We start from the raw sequence: 12,165 nt of genomic DNA on the forward strand, positions 1-12,165 counted from the left end.
TTAATGATTTTCCAGAAAAGGACTTCTTCAATAGCCCCAGGAGAAACCCAGGTCCATGCAGTTGCAAAAACAAAATTCTAACCATCTCCAGCCAAAACCTCAAAGCACAGAGACACTAATGAGGATTAAAAGGAAATGGTAAGGAATACTAGTTATCATGGTAGATACTTCTATCTCATTGCAATAATATGTGAGATACTTCTATCTCATTGCAGGGAACAAGGAAGATTTGTTACACACACGCCCCCCACCTTTGTTTTATGGAACTATTTTTCCTGGGATGGGTGGGAGGCTGTTTGGGTGGAACAAAGAAAAGGAGAATTAAATTCCAAAAAATAAATGACAGCTTTGTGAGACACTCAGAGGTCAGACTGTCTTGCACAATTCAATATGGAGCTCATGAAAATCAACACTCTACATGAGATGTCAGTTATTGTGCCCGTTCTGAAGGAGAGATTTCACAGACAGTAAGCTGAGGTAAGACCTAAGAGATCCTGAAAACGAAAGACAAAAACGTGCCCTGTTTCAGTGAGATCCAGTAGAGGAATGAAAAACATGTGGGAACTCACTTCAGACAAGAATGTGACAACAATCAATATTTAGATGAAAGACAAGACTGCCCTTACTAATCTGTTACAATGAAGGCAAAAGATGATGATACACAGCTCAAGAATTTAAGTAGCATGAAACGAAGTTGTACCAAGGTTATTATACCAGACAATGTTATGAAAAGATTTCAAATATAGTCTGGTTAAACAAACTAGAGCAAAACATCAAATTGCCCAGAAGATACACTAAAATGGTTTCTTGTTTGCACTGTCTAGGTAACTGTTCTTTAATGAGCATTGTCTTAAAAGTAATCAAAAATATAGATTAAAATCTTTATAAAAAATTTAAAAAGTTAATGCAAACACTTATATTTTAAAACTATCAAAAGTAATCAAAATCAACAGCAACCGCCTCATCTTTTACAGTGCCTGTTCATTTCAGCCCTAACTCTTAAACCAGTGGAAGCCTCTACAATTACTGTTCTGCTGTTACTGAAGGTTATTTCCTCATGTTTTCACCAGATGAGTAAGTCAGCCCATGAGATATAGATTTTTTTTAAAATAAGGATTTCTTGGAACAGGAAATATGCAAAAAAAAAAAAAAAAAAACCAAAAAAAAAACCAGAAATAAATTAAAACAAAACAAAATACCTGCTGCCTGTTAACCAGTACGAATGATAGGGGTGGAAAAGGCAACTTCATGGGTTCAGTACCACACCAACAAAATCTCCTGTTGGTATGGTATGAGTGACAATAATCTGAATGACTCTCAGAATTCATTGTTCTGGGTTCCCACCAAGTCAATGAAACTTTATGTGCATTGCTAACTCAGATACAAGCTGAAGAAAGAAAAATACATATGCAGGCATGACCCCAGAGATTTGGAAATAACAATTATTGATTGCTCTCCTGAAAACAACAGAATTATGTTGGATAATTTTGTACAGATATATACCAACTGTATCTTGATGATCTGCATCAAGAAATGTTAGTGTCTCAGTAGACATTTGGAACACAGAAGCCTGAGTCACTAGCTAGACAGTCTGAGAATAAAATAACAGGAAAGAATATTAAGAAATATTATGCTTGTGAGAAAAAACTGATTTGATTTTAACATATGCTGTTACTTCAATGACTATCAGAGATTAAATTCAAATGAAGGTGCATTATGAAGAGAGGTAGAAAGGAGCAGGTGCAGGAGTAGAACTCCAGAACAATCTTTCACACATCCAGCATAAAGGGAGAGAAGCTGGAGGGGAAGAGGTACAGATATTGAGTAAAGGAGGAGAGAGCTGCCTGAAATAACAGCGTATTGTTTCCTGAACTGTCTTAAATGAGAAAGTGCTTCGAAGATTTCCAATCAAACATCCACTTTGAGCCAAGTCTTGATCCCTTCCTTACAAGCAGCATACACTGCAATGATGATCACCAAACCACAGAATGGGAACTCTGGAGTCCAAAGAGTTTCTACTAATTATATGAAATTGAATCCCCCTGTCACGGCAAGCCAGTGTTAAGAGTCCCTGTGTATTTTACTTTGAAGCACAGTTTAAGGGGCACAGAATGATGCTGACAGACACATACCAATGTCTTTATGGCAAATTTCAAGTTCTCAAGACTGCAAAGAGATTAACTGGGGAGCAAGCTATTGCATAACACTAAAGACAAAAAAAATAAGAACATCATCATAGTGTAATAAAACATCATCAAATCTGTAATAGATACCTAACTACAATTTGACTTTTAAAATATTCAATCAATATCTAGAATTTACAAAAAAAACTGCATTGTATTGATTCATAATTAATTGGCTTAAATTTGTCTCTGTTCATTTACAGAGCCATCTCAAACATGAGGAATAAATCACAAACAACAAACAAAAAATATTTGATAGGTGACTGGCACTGAGATCTGTGCCTCTGAAAAAATAATACAAATCTTCTAAAGAGTACAAGATTGTGTATCTGTGGCCAAAGGATAAATCAATAAACTTAGCATTATCTGATTAACACACATTTGATCAAATAAAATTAAAAACAGAATGCACTGCAAACTGATTTATGCACATCTAAATGAACTAGTAAATGCCTGGCATCTAAACATGAGCATTGATTATATGGATGGCCCAGGATTTTGATACTGCACGTGGCTTTTAGTCAAAAGATTCAGAGGTTTAATTTTCATTAGAGCTGGAGTGCTAATTTTGTGCATGCCAAATTGGTAAGATTTACAGTGTCCTGAAGCAATCCTGCCCAACTGACATGGATTTAAAAGTAATTAAAAGATAAATATTTTGTCAATGTGGCCACCGTAAAACTATATATTTTGATATCTCAAAACAAGCATAACTGTAGATGTACTTTCTGTAACCTGAAAATTGCATTGTTGCAAACTCAATCATTGATATCTTTTCTCTAGGGATTAATTCATGCGAAAAAGTAAAAGAATTGTCGCCTTTTAGCACAGCAGCAGTGATGCACGTGAACTGAACAAAACCACAGGAGGCTGTTTAGGAATGATTTTCCATACTATCATGAAACCATTTAGATCATCAAGCTGCCCAGCTCAGAAGCAATGCACATCACCCCATGCAACTGAAAGTAAAAGTTGTGCACCTTATGAAGGGCTCCTACTACAGTACAAGGAAATATATACTGATTTTCAGATATTTAAGTGACAGTTTTCCACTGATAAATACACTTTTTCTTACACTGTTAGTACTACTGGTTATTGACCACATATAAAAGCAAGATTCTGTCCTGAATTCTCATTTTAATTCAAGTAAGAGTAATTTGAATTCTACTGGAAAAGAAAAGAGAGAAGAAAATAGTCAGACATGCTTCAAAAGTCCCTTTGCTCCAAATAAACTCAGTCCAGTAGGGAAGAATACCTTACTTAACAGTCCAAATGATTAAGTAAGCACATGCCTATGCAAAACAAATTCACTCCTTATCCAGTCTGATTTATGCCAGAAGATAATCAGGCTTATAAGGTCCCTAGTAAGCTTTTAAAAAGGAGCTGAAATTTGTATATATACTCACACACCCTGTATGCAGAAACTTCTAGTTTGCCAAGAATGCCAAAACTAGAAATGCTGAGATAATACCACTAAATTCTGAAGAGCCCTGTCTCGAAAAGTAACACTCTAAGATGACCCACTGCATCTGTTTTGAGCTTCAGACCATTTGTTGTGTTTTGAGTGAAGGAATCCCACATTCAGAAGTCTCTACACCTTAGTTTCATCACACAACTTTCTTTTTTGCTGTTCCTTCTTCATGATCTCATCAGACTCACTAATATTGATACTTCAAACAGCTGAGTCATTTATAACACATCTAAAGAGCACCACACGGTTACACTTTGTAAGCATGACATGTTCTTATAAACTGCACTTCTTAAGCTACTTTTTCTGCTGTGTCTACAAAGTGGTACCAATCAAAGTTTCTTTAGTCTATCCAAGAGCAAGGGTACCATTTAACAACCAAAAAGACAACCATCAAAATAACAAAAAAATCATCAAACAAACAATTAAAATGAACAAAACACCAAACTGAATGATCAGAATAATGTCAAAAGAGGGAAAACAAGACCCTTGTAGACTGGTGCTTTAGAAGTTTAAGTAACTTTTTTGTACGTTTACATGCAAAAATATGCAGAGGGTACAAATTTCTTAATAAAAATTGAAGAACTCTTCTCACGATCTGACTATTTGGATGCTCTTTAATGTCACATATGCACAGGCATTCTGCAAAAATACATTCTTCCCAATCATATTAATCAGCTTTTAATAAAACTATCTTATGCAATTACAATTTTTAAAAGGCTCATGAAATCCTTTCTATGTATTTCACATTAACAAAAGAGAGTGGCTCAGTGAGTCCGGCTGGCAGGACAACTGTGACAAGGACATGTGGGATTACAGAGCTTGGCAAAACTGCATCTGCAACATGCAGGGATTAGGAGGGAAGGAGATAATCCACTGGAGGGTAGTTACTGACTACATTTGAGCAGATAGGGGAGGCAATAATTTCACTTGTAACTTGACCAGTAGGCAGGAAGGTACCAAGCCTTGTCTTTGATCCCCAGACTGATACATGAGCTTGTTCTGTTCCACACACCATGACTCCAGAGCAAGATAGGCAATTCCACCTTCTAAAACACATTCCACTGCAAGAACTCTGTCCACAGTGCATCACTGCCACATTTAGTACTACATTACCTGCTTATTCTTATCTAAATCTGGCTCTTTGGTGCTTTTCTGTGCCAAAACTTATGCTGCTCCCTAAAGCTACTGAAATGGCATAGTGACATCTAATTTAAAGGGGAGACAAGATGAAGTCTAAAAAAAACCCAGCATTTCTAACAATACAAATTACATTTCAAAACAGTTACATATAATGTTTATATAACAAAACAAAAATATCAGAATGAGGGATGAAACTGTATTTCACTAATACAAGAGCAAACAAATTACATCAGAATTATTCAAAACCCAGAGTTGCAGACCAAAAAGCTCCAGAATTAGACAGGCACATCAAAGAAATCTAACCCAGCAAAATAACTGCAAGGTAACTCAGCTATGAAGTCACAGCAACAGGTGTATAAATGAGACACACTGTATTTAGAATTGTGAACTAGGATAAAAGCAACCTTATTGATAGGGTTTTTTTGGAGGGGAAGAGATGCAATGTCCACTGCCATTCAGTTTGAAAAATGTAAAAAGAGTACAGTTAAAAAAGAAGAAATACAAAACAAAAGTAGTAAAACCTTATCAGTAAAAACAAAATAAAAACACAGCAGGTAAAATTCTTTTACCCCTTCAATTACAACAAGAAAGGAAATTAGTCTCAGATACATACTTTTCTTGGCTGAAGATGTTGGGAAAAGTTCAAGATCTGTAGCTGTCAAAAACCTCCTCCACTCTCTTAAAATCAACTTGTATTTTTTTCTCTTCCTTCCAGAGGGGCTGAGTTTTTGTGTTCTTACTCCTGAAAGAGCTGATTTCCAACCTCCAATCTATACCATTGTACCATTTACTCCTGTAAATCCAGTTTTGCCTAAGGGCTAGAACTGCAGGTACTTAGAGCAAACACTCACATCATGGAGCTACCCTGGCTTTTATTGCACAAATATTCCCTAGCTTTCTATATGAAGGCAACTGGCTTGGTGGACCAGTGGCAGCAGAGAATGCCACTGAACCTGACTTCAGCAAGGCCTGCAGTGTTCCAGCGAGCTTTGAGCAGACTGGAAACATACGGACAAGTAGACAATAAGCTTGGAAAAAAACACCAGACTGGAAAGGCTGTGGTGAGTGATACAGAGTCCAGCTGGCAGCTGGTTACTGGGGGTATCCCTCAATTGCTGACCCTGGAAGAAACAGTTCAATACCTTTATTAACCCAAATACACTTTCAACAAGTCTGCAGATGACATTAAATTAGATTTGTTCACTCTTAAGGTATGACAACTAAAGGGAGAAATTCTACTGCTTTGTTTAATTAGCTAATAAAAAGATAGATAACTAAGATGGCACCAGGCTCCTTTCAGAGAAGCACAGTGATAGGCCACAAGGTAGTAGACAAAGTTTCAATAAGTAAAATCCCAAACAGATGACAGGAGGAAAAAAAAAAAAAAATCAACACAACAGTCATCAGACATCAAAACAGACACTCAGAGAAGCTGTGTATTCTGGAGTACTGATGGAAGAAAGCTACAGGAGTGCCACCTTCTCAATATTTCTATCCTCTACAGAGGACAAGCTAATTAATACAAGTTAAGAAAACTACTGAGAATCACAGAATATAAACACTAGTAAGTTAAAGAGCTAAGTAAAGAATACTTTATAGTGTATTTGCCTTCTTGTTTCCTTTTAAAACAGAGCTTTAAAACATTGTTGAAACATCAAGCTTGTTCCAGAATTTGTCTGGTAAAGGTCTTAGTAACACGTGACAGCACAGTCCTACAACATTCATCTGCTCTAAAAAGCAGATGCAAGTAATGACTGCTTTTGGCTGCTGTGCTGTGTGGCATGTACTATGAATTCACGTGTTTTTCTGCCTTCTTTGTGAACTATGTACTGGAGAACCTCTATTGTATTTGCTCCCTGAGCTGTGAGGTGAGAAGACATTTACAATACTTCTTCTATGTAATCTTCCCTCTGCAAGGAGAATACCTTATTTCAATATCTAAATGTCAAAGTAAGTAAAAGAAACAGCACAGGATTGTTATCTCCATGCTATAGTTGGAGCAGCAGAAAATTGACAGTTAAATGGCTTTCTCAAAGTCAGAACAAGTAGATGAATAAAACACAAGAAATTAATACAAAAATTTCCAACTTCCAGTTTTTGTTTTGTCAGCAAGAGAGATAAGCAACATCTCTTCCCTGTGGTGCCCAGTGACAGGACCCAAGGGAATGGCCTGAAGCTGTGTCAGGGCAGGTTTAGGCTGGATACTAGGAAAAGGTTTTTAACCCAGAGGGTGGCTGGGCACTGGAACAGGGTCCCCAGGGAAGTGGTCACAGCACCAGCCTGACAGAGCTCAAGTGTTTGGAAAATGCTCAGGCACATGGTGTGATTCTTGGAGATGGTGCTGTGCAGGGCCAGGAGCTGGACTTTGATGCTTGTGGGTCCCTTCCAACACAGAATATTTTATGATTATGTGATTTGCCAATAACAGAGAAAATAAATATGCACATACAACGTGCTTCTCCTGCTGGACAATATATATCTTTTTATTCGGTAGCTTCTAGACATTTATGGTCTCATATAGCTTGGGGCAGCAGGATGTAATGAAAAAATGAAAATTCTTTAGGAATGCATTGTTTCACACTAAATTTGACTCCTTGCTGTCACTGTGCTATTTCTTTTCCATTTCTAGATTCATCATCCCCTCATTCCAATAAAATAAAAAGTTTTCCTGACTCCTAAATAGAAGATGACATGAGCACCTATGTCACTTACAGAAAGAAGTCAACAAACACTTTTTGAGCTTTAGAAAGCTTCTTCCTACATTTTAAAACAATACCTGAAATGCTTCTGCAACATTTAGCCAAACTCAAACATGACTTCTTTGCATTTATTGAAGTAGGGGTAATTTTAATTTTACATGCCTGCAGCCCTAGACTGCAGATCTGGCCAATGAGTCACTGCCTCCTTTCCAAACCCATCTGCGGTTTTCCAGGCCAGACAAAATGGTCAAGGTTCCTTTGGCCAGCAAAGTAACTAAAAAATATTAGCTCTTCCAAAGTAGTAACAGACTGACTTTGCACCAAATTATCAACTGATGCTATCAATTGGCAAGCTACAGTTCTGAGACTCTTGTCCCTTCTAAGGCTCAAACACCAAGGAACAGAAGGAAAAGACAAAGGCGCTTCCAAAGCAGTTCATGGGACAACCTGGCCCAACTCACCTAAGATCAGTGACACCCTTTTGCAAGGCTGAAGCAGTTCAGCAGATGGGCTACCAGCAGGCAATCCACCCAGTGGAACACACAGATAAATTGTATTTACTGCCTCTTACCTGATGTGCGTTGCTGGTAGGGACTCATACTGGCGAGAAAGGAAAAGCTCTCTGTGCTTCAATTGATGTTTCTGTTTATCAGTCAAATCAACCTCAATTGTAGTTTCAGACTCTTCTTCAACTTCTTCTGCAGAGAAGCAGAGCGTAGGTCGAAATTAACTCTGTTGCATAACATCATTGCAACCATTTCATTTGACATCCCCCCCACCCCTTAGCAACCTCCTTTAGTATTTCAAAGAAAAGATGACTTTAACAAGACTACAGTTTATGTAACTTGACAGAATGTTAAGTATTTTGAATTATACACTTCTTCAACCCTTTAAAAAATCATGCTCCTCTCCTCTGTACTACGCATTGATGTCTTTCACACAGTTTAAGAACAATCCTGTCAACATTACTCATTCTTTTTTCATCTTCTTTCCTCTGTGTTTTTTTCTCTTGCTTGCTGACCTGTTTTGGGTTTGACTTTATCTTGACAATATTACTACTACTAAAACTTCTAGAGAAGTCCTGGAGAAAAGCACACTCACTTTCTGTGAACTGGAATTCACTAAACATAATTGTAGTCTAAGACTGCAAAATCATTCTAAGAAAACTGAAAAAGCCTAGTGTCTTCCATTACATTAACCTTCTTAGATACTGACAACAAATGCAGTGTATTTTCATATTTAAATAAGATTAAAAGTTGTTTCTATTTTAAGCAGGACAGGAAGAAATAAAAGCAGACACTAGAAGGAGTCACATATACAACTGAAGAGCAATGTTCCCAGTCACACAATGGCAGGCTCTCCAAAAGAGCTATCCTGGGATCTTCATGGCTGAAATCTGCCTTCCTAGTGGATTTTTGGGACACATGGAACTTGAATCTTTACTTTCTCTAGTTTGCCAAAAAGGACAAAAAGTTTTTCTGAATAATGGATGCAAAAATACAGACCCTTTAACAACTTTTCTAAGATTTGGTAACTTTCTACCTGGTAAATTATCCATCATTGCAAAACCAAGTGTAGTTTACAAAATATTTCTCAGAAACTCAACGACAGAACCTCAGCATGAGATAGTATTTCATGTAGCTACCTACAACAGAGGACCTCACCCGCTCTACTAATAATAACCATTTTTACAACCAACCTACAAACACTATTTCAAATTGAAGCCTGCCTGCATCCTCATAGCAACCACAGTTCTCTCCAAACGCAACACTACTACTTTTTTTAATCATGCCTGTGTGTAGCTCATTCCACTTCTAAAAGTTCTTTTCACAAAAGTGATATAACAACGTACCCTGATATAACCAATGTCTTCAAACCAAATTCCACTTTAAGTCTATCTTGCTGAAGACACCCTAATCCCCTTCCCTGTTTTGGCATGTTTTGTGGAGAAAGAGAGCAAGAAAACAAAAAATGGAAACAAGAATTTTACCCATCTCACCTGACAAGCCAGAGCCTCCCCTGACATGTACAGGTTCAAGTCATAACTCAATTCAGAATTATTTTGGCATCTATAATACTGACAAGAAACAAATCTTAAGAGAAATCTACGCCAAGGCGAATTTTTTTTTTTTTAATTAGGCAACTAATTAATTTAAAAATTAGAATTCCTGTTAAAAGGTTTATGTATCTTCTGGTTTTGACAGGGATAGAGTTAATTTTCTTCACAGTGTCTAGTTTAGGGCTGTGTTTTGGATTTATGCAAGGAACAGTGCTGATAACACAGGGATGTTTTTGTTATTGCTGAGCAGAGCTTACCCAGAGCCAAGGCCTTTTCTGTTCCCCATAACACCCCATCAATGAGGAGGCTGGGGGGGCAGAAGGAGCTGGGAGGGGACACAACCAGGACAGCTGACCCCAACTGACCAAAGGGACACCACATGGCATCATGATCAGCATATAAAGCTGGGGGACAGAAGAGGGAAGTGAGGACATTTAGAGTGATGATGTTTTGTCTTCCCGAAGCACCACTGTGTCTAACAGACCCCATCTGTCCTGGGGATGGATGAACACCAGCCTGCCCATGGGAAGCAGTGAATTAATTCCTTGTTTTGCTTTGTTTATTAATTCCAATTCTTCCCCCTATCCCACCTGGGGTAGTGAGCCAACAGCTGTGTGGCTGTTCTGTTGCTGGCTGGGGTTATAACATACCAATATTTCCAGCAATTAATTTCTACAACTGTTTATTACAGTAAGTGACCATTACAACCTACATTTTGATTGTCAGGTTCAAGCATTAATATTTCTTCTAGATACCTTGGGTTTGGGGCTTTTTTCCTAAGTAACTTAGGCATCCAAGTTTGGTCAACATATCAAAAACATCTGACTGCAGATAAGGCATGAAACACAGGACAATATGGGCCACTTTGAAGTTGTTACAGGAAGACAGAGATTATATTAGTTGAAAATGGCTGTAGACACCTATGGTCATCTCATTATCTTCCTCAAGTAAGAATTTAAATTTAAAAATTGAGAAGCAAACCCACCACCTTGAAGCAAACTTATTTCACTAATCTTACATAAGACATGAAATTGTTGATCAAAGAGCCTGAAGCTGAAACCAAATGCCTCTTAGATCCATCTCTTAAAATACTCTGAACCTAAACATGAAAAAATGTAACTTTTTCTGTTGTATTTTTAGAAATAAAACAGATGTTTTACACAACATAATCTGACAAGCTCAGTAAGAAGTAGAATAAACCATGGCCAGACACAGAACAGTTCCATCCACTCAACACAATTTACCATCGGGAAAATTTTACAATTTCCTGCTTCAGCATTAAAATATAAAACCAATGTTAACCACAGGATTTAGTAAAACAAGTGATAGTTTGTCCCAGCAATCACACAAACCTGTACCAGGAAAGGAAACTGGACAGCATAAAGAAGGGAGGAAGCTAAGTTTGCTTGATAGCAACATGAAGAATTCTGTATCTGAAGAAACCTCCAGAGAGCTGCTTCTGAAGCAGGTTTTTGCAATGATCAGGCCTTAATACCCATTAGAAGGAAAGTGGTAACAACCTCGCAGAACTTTTAGAGATCTCTTCACGTCTTTGACTTGATTGAATTTCACATGTGAATTTCATTTGGCATACAAGGAGATATTATTTCTATGAAAAGGAGTGAAATAGAAGGTACCTACAGGAAATCATCAAGTAGCACCAAGTTAAGCACGCAGGAAAAGAAGAAAAGCAATAACTCAGAGCGAGCAAATACATTTATGCAGGATTATGGTGAAGATATACACAGACCTCATTGTTCCATGATTAGAGACAAAAAAAAAAAAAAATTTAAAATTGCTCAGCTAAATATAATTTTGAAAATTTTAGGTATGACTCCAAAAATTAATACTTCATACATACATATATACAATCACATTTTGAAAATTGCACACTCCCCCTTTAGGCCTTGGGCAAAATGTAAGACAATGCTGTTTTGTAGTACCTTTCCTGGTATACAAAAAATATTTCCTTATTTAAAAGAAAAATCCTGGTGAGCAAAAGCAGGCATCTCCAGTGAGCATTTAAAACTTGTGGTCTATTTATTATATGTGGGTTTTCTAATCATCAGTGGTAAATAATTACTGTGATCCTGAAAACTAGAGTGATCTGGTGATACTTTCAGGGAGAGAGCTGCAACTTTCCCGGTACCATCTGATGTAAATGAGACTTAACTGCGACTTAGTTAAGCAATGGATACTGGAAAGAAACTGTAACCCTCACCCATTTTACATATGCACTACCACTTTTAAACATGATGAACATGTTTTAAAAATAATAAATAAATCTTTTTTTCATCTTCCATTTGATTTGTGGGATTTGCTGTTAGAAAACGATGGTGTTAGTGAGCCTGAGAAAACTGTCCACGACACCTAAACTTTGTATACAGTATCTTTGTTTATAGTTGTGTGATGAGTCAAGCTTGCTATGAGGAAGAATCACTTGTTTCTGCAAATAAAATGAAAATAAACTGAGGGCAAGTCCCTAGAAATGCAATACTCCTATTCAATAAAAAAATATTTTAAAATAACTTTTTAAAAGTCCTGAAAGACATTTAAAGGTTTAAATGCAGCTCCAACAACTGTACAGTTAATCATCAGCTAGCAAAACAAGGT

General features: G+C 37.1%; 1 protein-coding gene across 1 annotated transcript in view; it reads right to left on the minus strand.

Moving 5' to 3' along the window:
• The window catches only part of MTA3 (metastasis associated 1 family member 3), a 133,322-nt gene that overhangs the window by 102,087 nt on the left and 19,070 nt on the right, over positions 1-12,165 (minus strand). Inside the window, exon 4 of the mRNA XM_058834568.1 lies at positions 8,065-8,191. Coding sequence (XP_058690551.1) covers positions 8,065-8,191 — 127 coding nt within the window. The remainder of the gene's footprint in view (positions 1-8,064; positions 8,192-12,165) is intronic.

This window comes from Poecile atricapillus, chromosome 3, assembly GCF_030490865.1.
Source record: "Poecile atricapillus isolate bPoeAtr1 chromosome 3, bPoeAtr1.hap1, whole genome shotgun sequence".
Lineage (NCBI taxonomy): Eukaryota > Metazoa > Chordata > Aves > Passeriformes > Paridae > Poecile > Poecile atricapillus.